This window comes from Microcebus murinus, chromosome X (assembly GCF_040939455.1).
Source record: "Microcebus murinus isolate Inina chromosome X, M.murinus_Inina_mat1.0, whole genome shotgun sequence".
Taxonomy (NCBI): domain Eukaryota; kingdom Metazoa; phylum Chordata; class Mammalia; order Primates; family Cheirogaleidae; genus Microcebus; species Microcebus murinus.
Window position 1 is genome coordinate 44,894,445 of NC_134136.1, and position 17,166 is coordinate 44,911,610.

Sequence of the window (17,166 nt, forward strand, 5' to 3'; positions counted from 1 at the left end):
CTCTCAGGACTCCTTTACATTCTTAAATGTTTTTGTAACCTCAATACACACCAGAGGATACACTCTTAAATTTTTTTTACTATACCAAAGAAGTTTTGTTCATGTGAGTTATAACTATTAATATTTACTGCAGTAAAAATGAAAGTGAGAATATTTAAAACACAAGAATTCAGAAACTCATATTCTATTACCTGACTGACCAATGGCATCATTATGCATCCTTTAGCCTCTAGAAAACTCCACTGTACACTCATGGAGAAATAAGATGCAACAGGCAAATTATGTCTTAGTATTATGATGAAAATGATTTGACCTCATGAAACCCTTGAAAGGATTTTTGAGACAACAGTGTGCCTGGGCCACACTTTGAGAACCTCTCTAATAATAAGTTATGCCCCAGACTTTGAAAAACACTAATCTAGAAAAAGCCCAAGCTAATTATGGACAAACTGAACCAAGTAAATCCAATTAGCTAAATTTTGTTCCCTGTGTGTTTCCCTTTTGTTCTTCCCAAGTGAGAAGGGTATTATGGTTAATTCCACAACAACAATTTCACATCAGATAATTAGTCTAAGCTAATCCGTGCATGGCATTCCCCTAGCAACTGGTCCAAGGGCAATCCTAGCTCCTAAATTGACTCCATCAGACAGAAAAGAAGGACTTAAATTCCATGGTAGAGGAAGAGGTTTTCTCTCTCTGGGTGTGAACTAGGGATGCTACTGGCAAAATAGTATTTGCAGTGCTATTGCAAACTAGGGGTGTGACAAAAAAGCCTAGGTGTTTGATGACACTGAGCTAATTATACCATGCCTGGGGCCCCCTCCTCTGTAATTCCTCCAAGAGGGCTTTGGAGTTCTATGGGAAAACACATTTCCTTATTGTTAAGACCTGGGGTTATCTGTTCCTTGTACTAAAAGGCATATGATGGAATGAGGTTTTAAGGAAGCCTTGTGAAATATTCCATCCTGATTTCTCCTGGGTTACAGAGTATTTTAAAGGACCAAGCTATGTGTGACTCTATCAAACACAGAAGCAGAAAGTTGGTAGTTGGGGCAATTAGTGACACATTTGCAAGATGAAGTTTTATCTCAGAAGATAGGAGCTTAGGATTTCAAAGATTGGCTGCCCTTTCCCTATGTGTACTTTTTTGTTTCTATCTTTGTGGCCACAGAGTTGTATTTTATTAAGGCAGGCCCTCATTTTTGTATAGCCTTTCACTCATTCACTTTACAAACACCTATCCTTATGACTCTGTTAAGATGTTACCTCTTCATACACCCATCAATCATAGCTTCCAGCACACTACATTTTTAACCACTTCGGTACGAGCGTCGACTATAGTTGATAGCCACAGATGAACGTGCACAGCGACTTTAGCTGACAGCCGTGATATGACTTTTCTAATTTTTCATTTATCAAAATAAAATTGTGAACATTTACAAATAACGTAATGAAAACATATATGTATATGTTACCTATTCTGATTTACATTACAAGTAAAGCTGCCTGTAAAGTAAAACAAGCTTTCAGTGCTTTACAGCTTTCCTCATCACACAAGAACAAAACGGATTTGTCGTCAATGCACAGCACAAACTACCGTGCGGACTATGAGTGCCCGCTGTGGGCAAGGCTTCGCGGCCGGCCTGTGAGCAAGGTCCTGAAGTGGTTAAGTACCTATCTACCTAATAAGATTGAGGACGAGATTTGTATGATGCATTTTTGTAGCCCTGGGATTCTTCATTGACTATGAAATAGGTTCACAATAAATGTTTGTTGAAATAAATGAATGGTAATGAAATATGCTCCCGTGATGGGGGGAGTTCAGCAAACTATAGCCTGTGAACTAAATCTGATCTGTGGCCTATTTTTATATGGCTCATGAGCTAAGAATGGCCTTCACATTTTTAAATGGTTGAAAAAAGTCAAAATAAGAGTAATATTTTATAGTATATGAAAATTATGTGAAATTCAAATTTCAGTGCCCATAAATAAAGTTTTATTGGAACACATTCATGCTCATTCATTTACATATTGTCTGTGTCTGCTTTCACACCACAACAGCAGAGTTGAGTAGTTGTGATGGAGACCATATGGCCCACAAGACTTATAATTTTACTGGCTCTTGACAGAAAAAGTTTGCCAATCCCTGTTGCAATAGTTCCTCCTTTTTTTCCCTCTCAATACAGGTATGGCCTTTGGTCTCACTTTTTTCATTCAATCTTTGTTTATTTTAGTCACATTGTCAAGTAACATAGGAAAGGTAAAGATGCATTTGACAATTGCTAGGTAATGTATGATTAGTGAAGGCAGTAAAGAACACTAAATTTAAATTGAGATGAATATATCCACTATAAGATCTACAAAAACCCAACATGTTGCCTAATTGTTAAACTTCACTTCTTACTATAGGTTAAAAAATCATATCCTAAATATTGCATTGATCTATTTTGTATAAGAAGTTAATGCATTGATGCATCAGAATGTATTTTGTATCAAAAAATAATGTATTGCTATATCAGAAAATACTTAAATAGTGTATGCAAAATTATACTGATTTTTAAATAATTGTATAAAAACAATATGCTCAAAATTAGCAAAAGTTATCTTGATATGGGAGGAGATGATGGGTGACTTTTTCTTTTTTCTTCTACTTTCTAATTTTCCTATGTTTTGCATTTTTATATTTACCAAAAGGTTTTTTTTTTGTGTGTTTTTTTTTTGGATTTTTCTTGGGGGGAGACAGAGCCTCACTCTATTGCCCAGGCTGGAGTGCAGTGGCATCATCATAGCTCACTGCAACCTCCAACTCCTGAGCTCAAGTGATTCTCCTGCCTCAGCCTCCCAAGTAGCTGGGACTATCGACGCACACTACCATACCCAGCTAATGTTTTCTATTTTTCGGTAGAGACGAGGTCTCTCACTTTGTTGCTCAGGCTGGTCTCAAACTCCTGGCCTCAGCTGATCTTCCCTCTTCAGCCTCCCAAAGAGCTATGATTATAGGTGTGAACCACAACGCCGGTTACTAAAAATTTTTAACACTACATTATTTGACCAATTTAAAACAAAATTCTCTTAACCTTTGAGAACTTGCTTTGCATTTTCTTTTCTTCCTGCCTGCCCACAAAGCTATTTGATGAACAAAGGACTATACTTGAGGTTTAGTAGCTTGAAAATGAAAACCACAAGGAAAGGCACAGAAGCCAAGAACAAAATTAAAGGCAGAGCCAATTTTCCACACAAGAATGTCTGTTTACTGTTCTTGGGGGGAAACAAAGGCCCTTGAAATTAAAAAAAACCCACAAAGATCACATGATAGAACTAATTAAATAAAACACTACTTAATTGCCTTGTGGTGCAGTCTATCATGGGCTAATATGAGGGAATCATTTTAGCAACTCTCAAAGAAATATTATATACATTTTTAAGTCTCTAAAGTAATACCAGAAAGGAAAATGTTTCAGGTCATAATTTCACTTTCAGGGCAAAAGCTGATTATCGGGTGAATTTTCAAAAATTAAAGAAATAAGCAAAGTGAATTCTTTCTTCATTTTTCATACCCTAGCAACCTTAACCAAGAAGGAAAATCATGAACCTTTTGAGAGTTAATGGATTCTAAACTCCTTTTTCAAGTTGGCCAGGAACCTAAGAAGGGCAAATGTGAGAAATGCTTATAAAACCAACTAATGCCTGGTAGGTATTTTTTCATAAAGAAAAATAGTTCATTCACTGTGAAAGCAAATGTATAGTAATTTCCCATCTATTAGAATTATTTAATAATAGCATGGTAAATTGTGCCATTAATTGCTATTCTAAATAACATACAGAATGGAAGCAGGAAAGGTAAGTTGTCAAACGGAACTGGGTATGCTTTGTGTGATTTCCTGTGGCAGACTGCTAGCAGATCACCAACCCTATTTCCTCTTCTGTCTGGGCACACAGATATCTGATATTTTCCAGTTCCCTTTGTGTTTATATGTAGCCAGAGGACTGACTACTGGCTGGTAGAATGTGAGTAGGGGGAATGTGTGCCTCTTTCAAACCTGACCACTATAGCCCTCACACTTGCAGTCCTCCATTTTCCTTCTGCTGACTGAAGGGAGAGAACTTTGAGGACCCAGAGTAGGGAGCACACAAGATAGAAAGACGCTTTGCTTCTTGGAGAAAAGCTACTTGACCAGGGACACCACATTAGAATGTTTCAGGATCATCAGTCTGTCCTGTACACTCCTCCATTTTTTAGGCATGTGTTAACTATGCACAAATGGCTAAATCCACTCTCCTCTAAGCAGAGAACTGACACTACTGGACCAGTCACTCTGACATAAGAACAATCTGCTTAAGAGAGTCTTTCAAATTCACACTAGGCTTCTCCTAACATTCAAAATTACCAGTAATGGGAATTTTTCTTCTTCTTTTTTTATTTTGGCATATTATGGGGGTACAAATTTTAAGGTTTCAAAAAATGCCCTATCCCCCCCCTCCCACAAGTCTGAGTTTCCAGTGTGACCATCCCCCAGATGGTGCACATCTCACTCATTATGTGTGTATATACCCGCCCCCGCCCCCCTCCCACCTGCCCAATACCCTATTACTGTAGTACCTATGTGTCCACTTAGGTGCTGCTCAGCTAATACCAGTTTGCTGGTGAGTATATGTGGTGCTTGTTTTTCCACTACTAAGTGAAGTATCCCAAGAATGGGAATTTTTCTTTTCTTCTTAATTATGTTTAACTTAAGTCAAAGGTAGTGAGTGACATCTGCAGTGCTAATTACCCACTGGTGAAGAAACTCAGTGACTCACTAGTTGTTTTGTTGTCCTAAATTTCTGATTCAGATCTAATTTGATCATTTGCAGATAAAGTAGGCAAGATCACAACATGGTCCTAAACTAATTCTCAAATAATATTTTACAACAACATTTTTCCTTTAGGAGCCTACATCAAGATAAATCTATGAGGTAATTTTCAAAAATCTCTTCTCCTTAGGCAAGATGAATCCCCTTGAAGATCAGGGAAACTGAACTGAGAAATACACTGTACTTTTATGGTTTAGCCATGTCTGGCAGTTCTTCCATGGGGCTGAAGAAGCGTCAATTCGCATCTTCCACATACTAACTCCTCAAAGACAACCAGCCATGAGCTTGACCAATGAGGTTAGATCTGGTCAAACATTTTTCCTTAAATAAAAGGCATAACTATTCACTCATCCAAGCTGCTAAGTGCTCTAAGTTCTGATCACTTGAATCTTGCCATACCAAAAAAAAAAAAAAAAAAAGATATTTAATAAAAGGAAGTCAACAAGCCAATAATAGACTATCTCAGACCAAAATGACATTAAATGTTTTTTATTGAACAAAAAAAGATAAAACATGGAAGTTGAATTCATTAAGCAAAAGCAGCTCTCCAGGTGAAGCTGCTATACTTTGTGCTAAACAACCTTATGAACTGAGAGTATACAGAATACATATAATATGTAAGTTACTTCAACAGCAAAGGAGAAGGAGTAGAATACATTTTTTTAAGATAAAATTTGGTCAAGTGACAAATTTAGTTGCTCAAAATTTCTAGCCCTTATCCACCTAATCAGTATAATTCTACATGTGTGCATTCAGTATGTAGATACTGAATTCCCATTTTAATGGAAGCTGCTTTTTGGAAAAGTTTTTTTTAATTTCACATTTTATGTGACCCTCAACTTTTTAAAAAATTGTATTTTATATATGTATGTGCATATGCATTTATACACACTTTAAAAACCCCAAACCTTTGTTTATAAGTAGAGGGTTCATGCTTTTTTTTTATTAATATTGGTGAATTTCAGCTATTTCTCCTGTGTGTCTAAGAAACTTTTTATGTTCTCAATGCACCCACACAGTCAGGTGGGTTGACAGATATGTCAAAAATACTTTATGAAAAGAGGGAGGTAGCTCATGCGAGTTGGCAACCTTTTGTGTGTTATTTCCTGTTAGAACAGGCTGCCTCCCTTTTACATCTTACAGTCAAGATGAAAGGAAAACTTTTTACTTTGAAGCCTAGTGAGCACAGCTGTACATTTACAATAATCCACCTTCAACTTGGCTTATTGGATTTACTAATGCAAGATGACAAATACCTTACACTCAGTACACAGCATTAAAAAGTACTGAAGAAACATTTGAAAGACAATATCTTTTTTTCATATGTTAAACATCAGCTTCTATGGGATACATTTTCAGAATGGTTGCATTACCACTTGATAAACATTCTAGGCCAAACAAACAGCACAAATAACATCAATGTTGTCTTTTTTCCAATATCTGTATCAATTACTGGAGGCTAATCCTAACATATATACTACTTAAGGGGTGGGGAGAAGAGAATTCATGTCACATTGCAAAGATAGAACTACAGCATCTTAGTTGTAGGGATGATCTTAAGGTGCAGAAAGAGGGGACTCTCTAGAAGGTGATGGTGTGGTTTCTTCAGGTGGAAAAACAGTGAGTGTGCAAGCACGAATGCCCCCAAGGGACTCTGGGAGATCAAAAACCTTATGCCATTCATCTTTATCTGGATCATATTTCTGCACTATCTCTACCATACAACGATTATTCCAAGAATACCCGCCAACCACATAGATTTTATTTTCAAAGACAGCGACCCCAACATCACTCTGCCCTCTTAACATGGCAGCAATAGGGGTCCACTGGTCAAGGATAGGTGAGTAGTATTCGCAGCTTAGGACATCATCATAATCACTTGTTCCTCTGAAGTGATTGCCACCAATGACATAGAGCCTTTCTCCCACTGTACACATGCAATGCAGACCTCTGACAGTGGTCATTGGCGCCTTTTGGATCCATTTGTCAGTATCAGGGTCAAAGCACATGAGCTCCTTTTGGAAAGTGTCATGAGTAATTCCTCCTAAAGAATGAAAATAATAGGTGTGAGGTAAATAGATTATTATAAAAATGTAAAAGTAAGCAAAGGCTCTGTCTTAGATAATTAACTTTTAACCACATATTATGAACTATCATAGTGTATTAATAATGTTCTTCTAAATGTCTTCTCTCTGTAAATACTTTCTCTGAATTAAAAATAAAGAAAATAACACTTTTATCTTCTTAAAGAACAAAAAACAATGGTTTGTATTATTGTAATGACTTTCTCAAATGGAGATCCATGGTGTTTAAGAGGCTTTACTGAATAAAAACACATTTTGGCCACTGTTAGAGTTGGATCTGCATTAAATCTCAACTATAAAGAATCATTCACTCCTAGCTGCTTTTTAGTAGGTACCCTCTGAGTGATGAGCACTGGACTAGAGTACTTTAAATTATAGGTGCTAATTTCCTCACTTGCTAAATAGGAATATTTCCTCAAGTTATCTCATCAGGATTGTGACTATGAAGTGAAATATTTATGCAAACATTTTCAAAATTTTGAAAGTCTTGTGCAAATGTATAAGCTTATAAAAATAGTCAGAGTTGTTTATTTTTGGATAGAGTAAGGGTGGGTAATGACATCTGCTATCAGAATGCATATTTAAGAAGCTAAAGATTAGCATGCCAAATATGTGTGGAATTGTATACATGCAGCAGTTTGTTGCTGAGCTATTGAGTCCATATCATCTACAGAGTGTATTCTTAGATGACATATAAATCACTCTCTATGATGAAAGTATAATACTATATCTTGTGTAGACAAGGATCAGAACTAAGGTAATCTTCAGCCATAGCATTCAAAACTCTACTATCAAGTGGCCAGATGGCAATCACTGTTTTCCTCTGGTTTTTTACATTTTATATAATCTAAATATAAAAACATAAAACATAAATATTTTAAATGCATTTATATTTATAGTATTTATTTTTTATATATTTTTCTGTGCTTTACAGAAAGCAAAACAATGTTAGTTTGAAAATCAGCCATAGTTCCTAACCTACTCTTTATTGGAAAGGTCATTTGTGCAATAGATACCAGTTATGCCAAAGCACCACTAAAACAATTCAGGTGTCATTTTTTTCCCCCAGAGGATTTGGAGCTCTCATTATCATGGCATAGCAGCTACATACATAAAATAAGTAGATGGCGTAAATCATTGATTAGTGGAGCATATGATTTCCTGGATGGCTCTTTCAATATAAAACATCACATAGTTGCTCATGAATTTAACACCAGAAACCTGTCAATCATACACTATAGGCCTTTCACTGATCCTTCTTGATTACAGATTTCATAAGGCAGTGTTCAGAGAATCAGACGACAAACATCACCTTAACACCTTTGTTCTCTAATAATGTGACTGCTGGCCTGGCACTGGCAGGCCTTCAAACAGGGAAAAACTGTCCTAGGTGGGCTGTATCAGGGCCAAATGATAAGAATCTTCCTAACAAAGTTAAATGCCAATTCCAGAGGTGGTCATTACATTAAAGTAAGACTTCTTTCTAAATTCGACAGAAGGGTGATTTGAACAACACAATTTGAGAATGAAAGTTATTACTAGGACACTGAATAAACTGTAGCCGTTTTAGAATTTTTAAATAGACAATTATATCTGCATGTGCCTAAAATACAGATAATCAGTACAGAATTATTTATACAATGACACCACACTAGAACCCCGTTATAATGCTAAGGAAAAAGGAAACATATGGGTTATACTAAAAGAGAGAATGAACATTATGATGCATTATTATGCTACTGGAAACATGTTTTATGCACAGTAGAGGTGATATGTTATATAATGATATATACTTTAGCTACATATACTTTAGTATATCCTCATATACTTTAGCTACATTCTAAATAAAATGAATTAACTGTTGCTCTAGAGACTATGAATGGTGTTCATCAGAATACAAAGTATTAGAACAGAAAGCAAACTGGAGAATCTGAACACTTTAAAATGTCTTCTATGGTGCAGGAGCTACACATCAAAATAAGAAAAAAATAAAAATAAATGTCTTCTAAGTTATACATTTATATCAGGGTTGGTTTGCTGTTAGTCTTATAAACTTACAGAATGCTGAAGGCATTCATATGCAAATGTACACACAAAAATACCTTCTAAAATCAACATAATTATATTTTGGTTATCCATTTTTTGGATGATTATTATTACTACTACTATATGGAAAGACCATATAGTTAAAAGCTTATTTATTATATTGTATTCACATGATAATTTTTTACCTGAAATATACATCACTCCTCCATATACAGTTCCAGCATGGCCGTAATGGGGCTCACTCATTTTAGCAACGTAGGTCCATTCATTTGTTCTTGGATTATAACATTCCACTGTAGCTGTTACAAAAAAAAAATTATTTTTAATCTCAAATTTAGTAATTAATATTTTCTTTTAAGAGGAATAATAATGATATCCAAATATTTGAAGCATATCTATTATAAACATGGGAGATCCTGGGGTAATTATAGAGACTATATTAATAATATGAACCATTAATACATGTTACATTAGATAACGTAAGAATCTAACACATTTCTGTCATTGCAGAAATTGTTAAGATTTCTTCTGGAATCTTATTACACCTTTATAATTTGATATTTCTCCAATTTCTTTGCTCTAAAAATGCATGAAGAAAAGATGAAAAAATCAGAAGGAAGGAAAAACACCTCAATTCAGGGTTTCCATGTTGATACACCATATAGGAACACACATTAATGTATATAAGAACCAAAATTTTAAATTGGTTTATGTTCTGAAGCCTATTGCTTTTCTTCACATACAGACTACAAAATGGACACATGTCAATTCTCTATGTTTATACTTTAAAGCCAATAATTTGTATATACCCAGTATCCTCGCAACCAGTACTATTCTTTACCTTAAGATGGTGGGCAGCATAATATGAAGTTAAGATCTTTATTAAGGGTACTTCCTCTCAGTAATAAATTTATCATCTTTAACATAAAGTATTTTGGGGAAGTGACCTCAACTTACTTAAATATCTTAATGTGTTAAAACCTCAAGAACAGAACAATGACAGTCAAGACCAATGGAAGGCAGAAAGGTTGTTATAAGGACTCTGGTCAAAAGCACGAGGTCTAGATTTACTTGAAAGTTAATATTATTTATCGTAGTCACTGCCAATTGCTAATCCAATTTCTTGCCTCCCCCGACCCTACTTTTGTTTTACTAACAGAACTACAACACTCACTGCTCAGGGAAGCACTGCACCAAGCTAAAAACAAAATGCAATTTAGCAAGTTCCCTTGAAGCTTTGATTGACCAAATGGTATTGTTCTAGGCAGGGACATGTAAGCAGATGTCTACTGAGTGGGGCAATTCGATTAAGCCACTGGAATAAGATTTAGCTACTTGCAGCCAATCCTAGTGACAAATCAACCTTTGAATGAGATTTCCTACTTAAAAAATAAAATGGCCACAGGCAATGAAGAGAGAGGGAGGGGAGTGTGTGTGGGAGAGACAGAGAGAGAGAGAGAGAGAGAGAGAAATTACTTTTCTGTTCAATTCAATAATTTCATCATCAAATTCACTATGCAAAGTACTTTTTCCTCCTCCAACCACACTTATATTGTACCACTTCTCATCTATTGACTTCTTTTTCCATTTACATTAGCTTTGAATGTTTAGCCTTATTTCAAAGGCTTTTAATATTCTCATTTTGATCTATTGTCTTGTGGGCTTTGTTCATTGCTTAAGGCCTGGATCTTTACCAACTCTGTTTCTTCTAAACCCTTCCATCAAAAAGAATTCTGCAAAATCTTTCGCCCAAACAAGGACTATTTCCACAATTAATAACAAGTCAAACTGTCACATGTCTCAATAACATTTTTTACTATGTCCAGTCACTGAATGTCTTTTTAAATGTTTATTTCCATTTGCCTTTGGCATGATTTTCACCTAAATGACAAGCAAAATCCTACTGAATGTACATTTCTCTGTCACTCCCTCTGTCTCTCTGTCTCTCTGTCTCTGTCTTCACGTAACAGAGGACCTAGTGTATTGACTGGTACTTGGCATTAGCAAAGTAATTAATAGGAGGATTTTATGATAAAGTAATCTAATGACACATTCTGTCAGAAAAGGGTTTAAAAAGTCTGCCAGAGATCATCTTCTCCATCTATATGAAGCCAGACAGGATTGACTATCATTTTATACTTTTATTAATGTAAGACTCTGCATTAAATTTTGAAATTTTTGATTGTCACTGTTTTTCCTTACATCTAATTCAAACTGTTTTGATGTGATTTCTGCTAGTTTCTTCTTATTCTTTTTATAATGGAGTTAGAAGTTGAATATTCACTTTTTATGATTATTAATATTTTTCCACATAGAAAGATAATGCTTTCTTTCTGTTAGTGAGTTAATTGCATTTTTTCCCTAGTAGTGGTTATAAGAATTTATCTATACTTTCTCATACAGGACTTTCTCAGTGCAAGATGGCTATTAACCAGCCATAACACAATAACTATATAATAGTTCATCATCTCTAAACTTTTCTTCTTCCAGATAAATAATCTACCTTCTTTAGCCTTTCTAGTCTTTTAATCTTTATTGTTAATCTTAAGACTTTCTCCAGGCAGAACTGCTGTTGGTATCAGTAAAATCAATAGTATTTAGTTTTAAAACAGAATGTATTTAATTAAAAAGTAGAATCACATGCTCTTATTTCTATTTTCCATATTTAAAAGCCAGTCAGATATAGGTTAGTGCCAACAACTCTGATGGAAGGAGGGGGCCAGGGATGACGCAAAGCAAAAAGTTGGAGCCACACAGCAGTGCTCTCATTGTCTACAAGAATTGAGAACGGTAAGGAGGCAACTAGGAAAATCTAGAGCAGGTGTCAGCAAACCTCAGCCAATAGGCCAAATCCAGTCTACTGTCTGTTTTTGTATGGCACACAAGATAAAAATATGAATGGCTTTACATTTTTAAAAGTCTATAAAATAATTAAAAGACTATTTTGCAACGTATGAAAGTTATATAAAATTCAAATTTCAGTGTTCATAAATAAAGCTCTGTTGGAGCACAGCTTCACCCATTTGTTTATGAATAGTCAACAGTAGCTTTTACATACAATACCAGAGTTGATTAGTTGTAACAGAGATTGAATGGCCCACAATGCTGGAAATACAATAGACTCTTTCTGGCCCTTTATAGGGCCAGTTTGCTGACCCCTAATCTAGAGAATCAACTTCAGTAGTCTGGTGCCTAGTGTTTATTAAGTTAGAGAATCTCTCCAACTTAAGAATTACACTTAGACTGGTTATGTCACATGTATCAGGAATTCTTATTTTCTCAGACAATTCCATGGGAGTTCTGAATTGGCCTCAAGAGATGACATGGAACTTAACTTTTCTTTGAGATGAGGAAAGAGATTAGGCCTGAAGAAAATAATTTGAACAATGACAACTCTCATAGAGGGGGGATGGACTCCACAAACCTAGTGTGTGTTAGTGATCATGAAAACCCCAAATCCATTAAAGGGTATGGAAACATTGGATAAATTTTAGTAATTTTATTGTACATTTATTTGAAAAAGTTCTAATATGTTTTATATAAGTTATTTCATTATTTGACTTATTAATATTTAACTGAAGTGAAAGATATCTGAGATGTCATATTCTTCAATATAGAAAACCTCAATGTTAGATTGATTTCTTATATGACACAATTTTGAAGGATGCCAGAAATAACTGACTCCCTTTTCACTTAAGTGACAGCTACTCTAAGCTTCCCCTAGTTTCCCACTGTAACCAGTGTCAAGGAGGCAGGGTTTCCAAGGAATTATATTATAGCAATAAAACAGGCCTGTGCACGTGTGCGCATGCACGCACATACATACTAATGATCTTTTTTTACTTTGATGTACCATGGTCTTAGCTTCTCCTTAGGTCCATACACTCTATAAAAGGATTTTAAAAGGCCAAATGCATTAAAATGATCTAACATGTCTTACAAACATTTTCACTGTTTTCTTTTTATAGTTATATATAGGCAATGGTTACAGTGAATATGAAGAATAAATGATGTACTGGTAATAATGAACCTATTAACCACTTCGGTACAAGCGTCGACTATAGTCGATAGCCACAGATGAACGTGCACAGCGACTTTAGCTGACAGCCGTGATATGACTTTTCTAATTTTTCATTTATCAAAATAAAATTGTGAACATTTAAAAATAATGTAATGAAAACATATATGTATATGTTACCTATTCTGATTTACATTACAAGTAAAGCTGCCTGTAAAGTAAAACAGGCTTTCAGTGTTTTCAAGCTTTCCTCATCAAACAAGAGCAAAACGGATTCGTCGTCAATGCACAGCACAAACTACCGTGGGGACTATGAGTGCTGGCTGTGGGCAAGGCTTCGCGGCCAGTGAGCGCCATACCAAAGTGGTTAAATTGTTAAATGTCTTTCTCAACAATCTCCTTTTCCTGACACCCATTCTTGCTACCCGCTATATTTACACAGACATATGAATATGTCGATGTAATCAGTTACAATGGGAATGTTTATTATTATAACAGATGTTTGTGTGTGGAAGTGGGGATTACATAAAAAACAAAAAACACTTGTGGGGCAAGAGAAAAGTTAAAAACTCAGTCTCTGGCTGGAACATTCAGAAATATAGGTAAGAGGTCATTTGGAACAAAAATATGCTATTATAGAAAAAAAAAAACTGGGCCCAAGAAAACTGGAAAGGGCAACTGATACAAATTCTTTACTTATTTATATAATGAGAAACATTATTAATGGATAGAATTCAGAAGCACTCACTGATATTGTTCTTTGGGAGTGAGGATAACCAGGGCAGATTACATCAAGTTGGTTACCTCAACAATACAGAGTGTGATAAGACAAAGACAATCTGCTTCTTGCTCCTGTTTGAGTATAACATAGAAGGAACCCAAAGTGGATGTGGTTAGTCAGAAAAAAATGAAGTCTCTTGTTTCTTCCTCTTATGTCATCACTCTTTTTGGCCTGAAGGTTCTCCTGGAATCAAAACTCTCAATTTGAGGGCACTTAACAAGTCAATCACATATTTTTTTTTTATTTCCAAAATATCTTAACTTAAAATATTTATTTAGTACAGGATGTATTTGATGGGTATGCTGATTTTAACGGATGCAATCATTTTCTACAAAAGTTTAGTTACTTATAGATTACAAGAGACCATTTCAAATGGAATGAAATATCAAATAATTGGATCATAATTGGAATTGGAGTTGCTTTTTGGTGTGGAGTGTTTGTGTCTATTTTATTATCAAATGTATATATTTTTTAAAAAGTGAAGTTTATGAAATAAGATAAAAATGGACCTATATTTACCATCTAGAGGGGGATTTTTCTAAAAGTCATTATCCAAAACAAACAAACAATACACAAACAAGCAAAAAAAAAAAAAGAATTTTAAAAAGATGAAAACAAAAAAGTCATTTTCTTTAGATTAAGCTTTGGGGATTTTATTTTTTTTAAAGTCTAAATATAATCAAATGGTTATTATGAATTTGGGAATAGCTCAGGAAAAGTATGATTCCTTTGTTTCTTTTCACTTTCAAAATGAAAGAAGAAGACAGCTTTTAATCAGAGATGGAAGGGAGTTTCTGAAGATCATGAACAAGGAAGTTTGTGCATGAACCACTTGTCCAACAGGGTAGTCTATTGCTTATTCCTGGATTGATATAACATAAGAGGAACTCAAAGTGGGGAGGGTTTGAAAAAAGAAGTTTCTAGCTTCTTGGTTTTATGTAATGACTTTCATTGGCCTGAAGATTATAAACTTCCAAAAGAATAAGGGCTCTAATTAATATTAGGAATAATACATTGAAAACTTAGTAGCTGCATATTAACAGAGGCGATAACATCAATAAGCAAGCACTGACTTTCTTGAAAACTGGAGCTATTTCCTTTGAGAAGTTTCAAAATGACCACTGACTGCCATGGTTGATGACCTATAATTTCTGAACTCTTAAAGATTATCTTACATAAATGGCTTTTCTAAGAAGTAACCAAGTCACTACTTGCACCTTCTGGATATTTCCAGGTACCATAAATTTAAAATAGTATAATAGCATGAAAACAAAGCATGTAGGTTGACTGAAGACACCTAAATGACAATTCTATACTCTGAGCACTAATGTCTCAAATGCTTTTAAAAGTCTGATGATTAAAATATATTGGGAAACCTATGTATTATATATTATGATTATGCCACCTAATCCAACAATCTAGAAAGTCTTAGAAAAAAGTATCACTGTAACAACAAAGGGAAAAAATCTCTGGGTAAAAAAGATCAGAACCATAAACTTCCTTAGCATTATGGAGCCTATTTATAATAGAGAATAAAAGGAGTGGGGGGAAAAAAGACCAAACAATAATGGTAATGACATATATGTTAGTCACAACATAAAATATGGTCTTCCTGTCATTCTTTTTGGAAAAGGTATATTATCCTAATTTTCTCTAAAATAACAAAATGACACCTTTTAAGGTTAATTTATATAGTCAAGGTATTTCTATGTTAAAGTGTACTTGTGATCAATCTTAGATTAGGAAGACAAAAAAGTGACCATCAAGTAAAGCTTACCAGATCAGTTTACAGTGAAGACAACTATCTAGTATTTCACTAAGAGAATGATTTTTAAAATTAATAGCTATAGATCATAATATTCATAGTAAATAAACTTTGGATAATATTGAACTTTGCACATTTAATCTACAAAGAAAATTATCTTTACAACGTAGCTTCTGATAGGTAACAAATAATATAAAAGAAGAAACAACAAAAGTCCTCTGGAAGGCAGGATTTTAATCTGTTCAGTAAAATATTGTGTGGGCTTTTAAAAAATGGAAAATGAGGAAACATTCCAAACTTCTGTCTGAGATTCCATTACAATTTAAATTAGCTAAATGTACTTTGTAGATGAACCTTCAAGATATATACTACACAAATAAAATATTCTGCAACATATTGATTTACTTGTAAGATATAATGTTTGCCCAGGCCAACAATATCTGCCCAGATAAGGCATACAAATATTCTTTGATATTTTCTAAGAAAAATAGTTTACCAATAAAACCCTAGCTACATTTTTTTGTTTTTAATTTTTACAGAACTGCTTGTTTTATGATTTGGCAAGAATTTCTGGGTAAAGAGAAATTTGTCTTTATGTTTAATATAAATGCACACACTTACGCAGTTCACCAGCTGCATTTCGCCCACCAACTGCATACAGATATCCTTTGAGGGCACTTAGGTGGAAGAAGGTGCGCTTTTCATTTAAAGATGCAACCTGCATCCATTTATTGTATCGAGGGTCAAATCTGAAGACTGTATCGACTGCCGTTTTTCCTTTTGTGTCATAATTACTCTGTCCACCAACGACATAGAGGAAATTTCCAATGACAGCAATGCCATGCTGGTACCTTGGGGCATCCATGGGGGCTAACGATTTCCACTCATGGGCCTTTTCATCATACATGCGCAATTCCTTACTGACAACCAGCTGCTGCCTCAGCACTCCTCCTAGTGTAACCAAATGAGTGGTATCAGACCGAATGGCAGTCCTATCTGACTGCATAACCGGCTGCATATATGGCATCATTTGGTAATTGCTGGCTTCCAAAAGCAAATTCACACACGTATTGTCAGTTCTCATGAAATCTACCGTTTGCACGTAATTAATGAGCTCCTGTGGTGTCATCAGTGGAAATCGTATGTTCTTCATTAATTTTGCAGCAAAGTCCATCCGAGGCTCTTCCAGGCGAAGCCAACGACAGGTGGCCTTAAAGAGCTCAAGTTCAGTGCAGTGCTTAAGGCTATTACTGGAAAGCACAAAGGCAAGACGCTCAAAAGGAAGTTTCAAGAACTCCCCGGTGCTCAGCAATGCAGGAAAATTCTTCAAGACGAAACTGTTAACGTATTTATCCACTTCTGTCAGATTGTACGTGTTGGCAATCCGCCCAACTTCGACACAGTTGTCTAAAGTGACCTATTAAGTCAATTTTTAAAAATTAAAACATGACTATTTTCATGATACTCACATCTTGAGAACACAAATACCTGTTCTAAAATAAGAGTAAATTATGCTTTTTAATGTCCATGTAGATGCAAATAAAGATTCTTATCTAAATGCATCAATATCTAAAGACAATTCAAACCACCTATACTTATTCCAGTAGCAGGATGACTA

General features: G+C 34.9%; 1 protein-coding gene across 5 annotated transcripts in view; it reads right to left on the reverse strand.

Annotated features, from left to right (window-relative positions):
* Nucleotides 1–5,327: 5,327 nt before the first annotated feature.
* Nucleotides 5,328–17,166, reverse strand: part of KLHL13 (kelch like family member 13) — a 184,427-nt gene continuing 172,588 nt past the window's right edge. For all 5 annotated transcript variants that reach the window (XM_012791028.2, XM_012791022.2, XM_012791023.2 and 2 more), the window contains 3 exons: nucleotides 16,170–16,965; nucleotides 9,170–9,283; nucleotides 5,328–6,898 (listed from right to left, as the gene is read on the reverse strand). In XM_012791028.2, coding sequence (XP_012646482.1) covers nucleotides 6,411–6,898; nucleotides 9,170–9,283; nucleotides 16,170–16,965 — 1,398 coding nt within the window. In that variant the 3' untranslated portion in view covers nucleotides 5,328–6,410. The remainder of the gene's footprint in view (nucleotides 6,899–9,169; nucleotides 9,284–16,169; nucleotides 16,966–17,166) is intronic.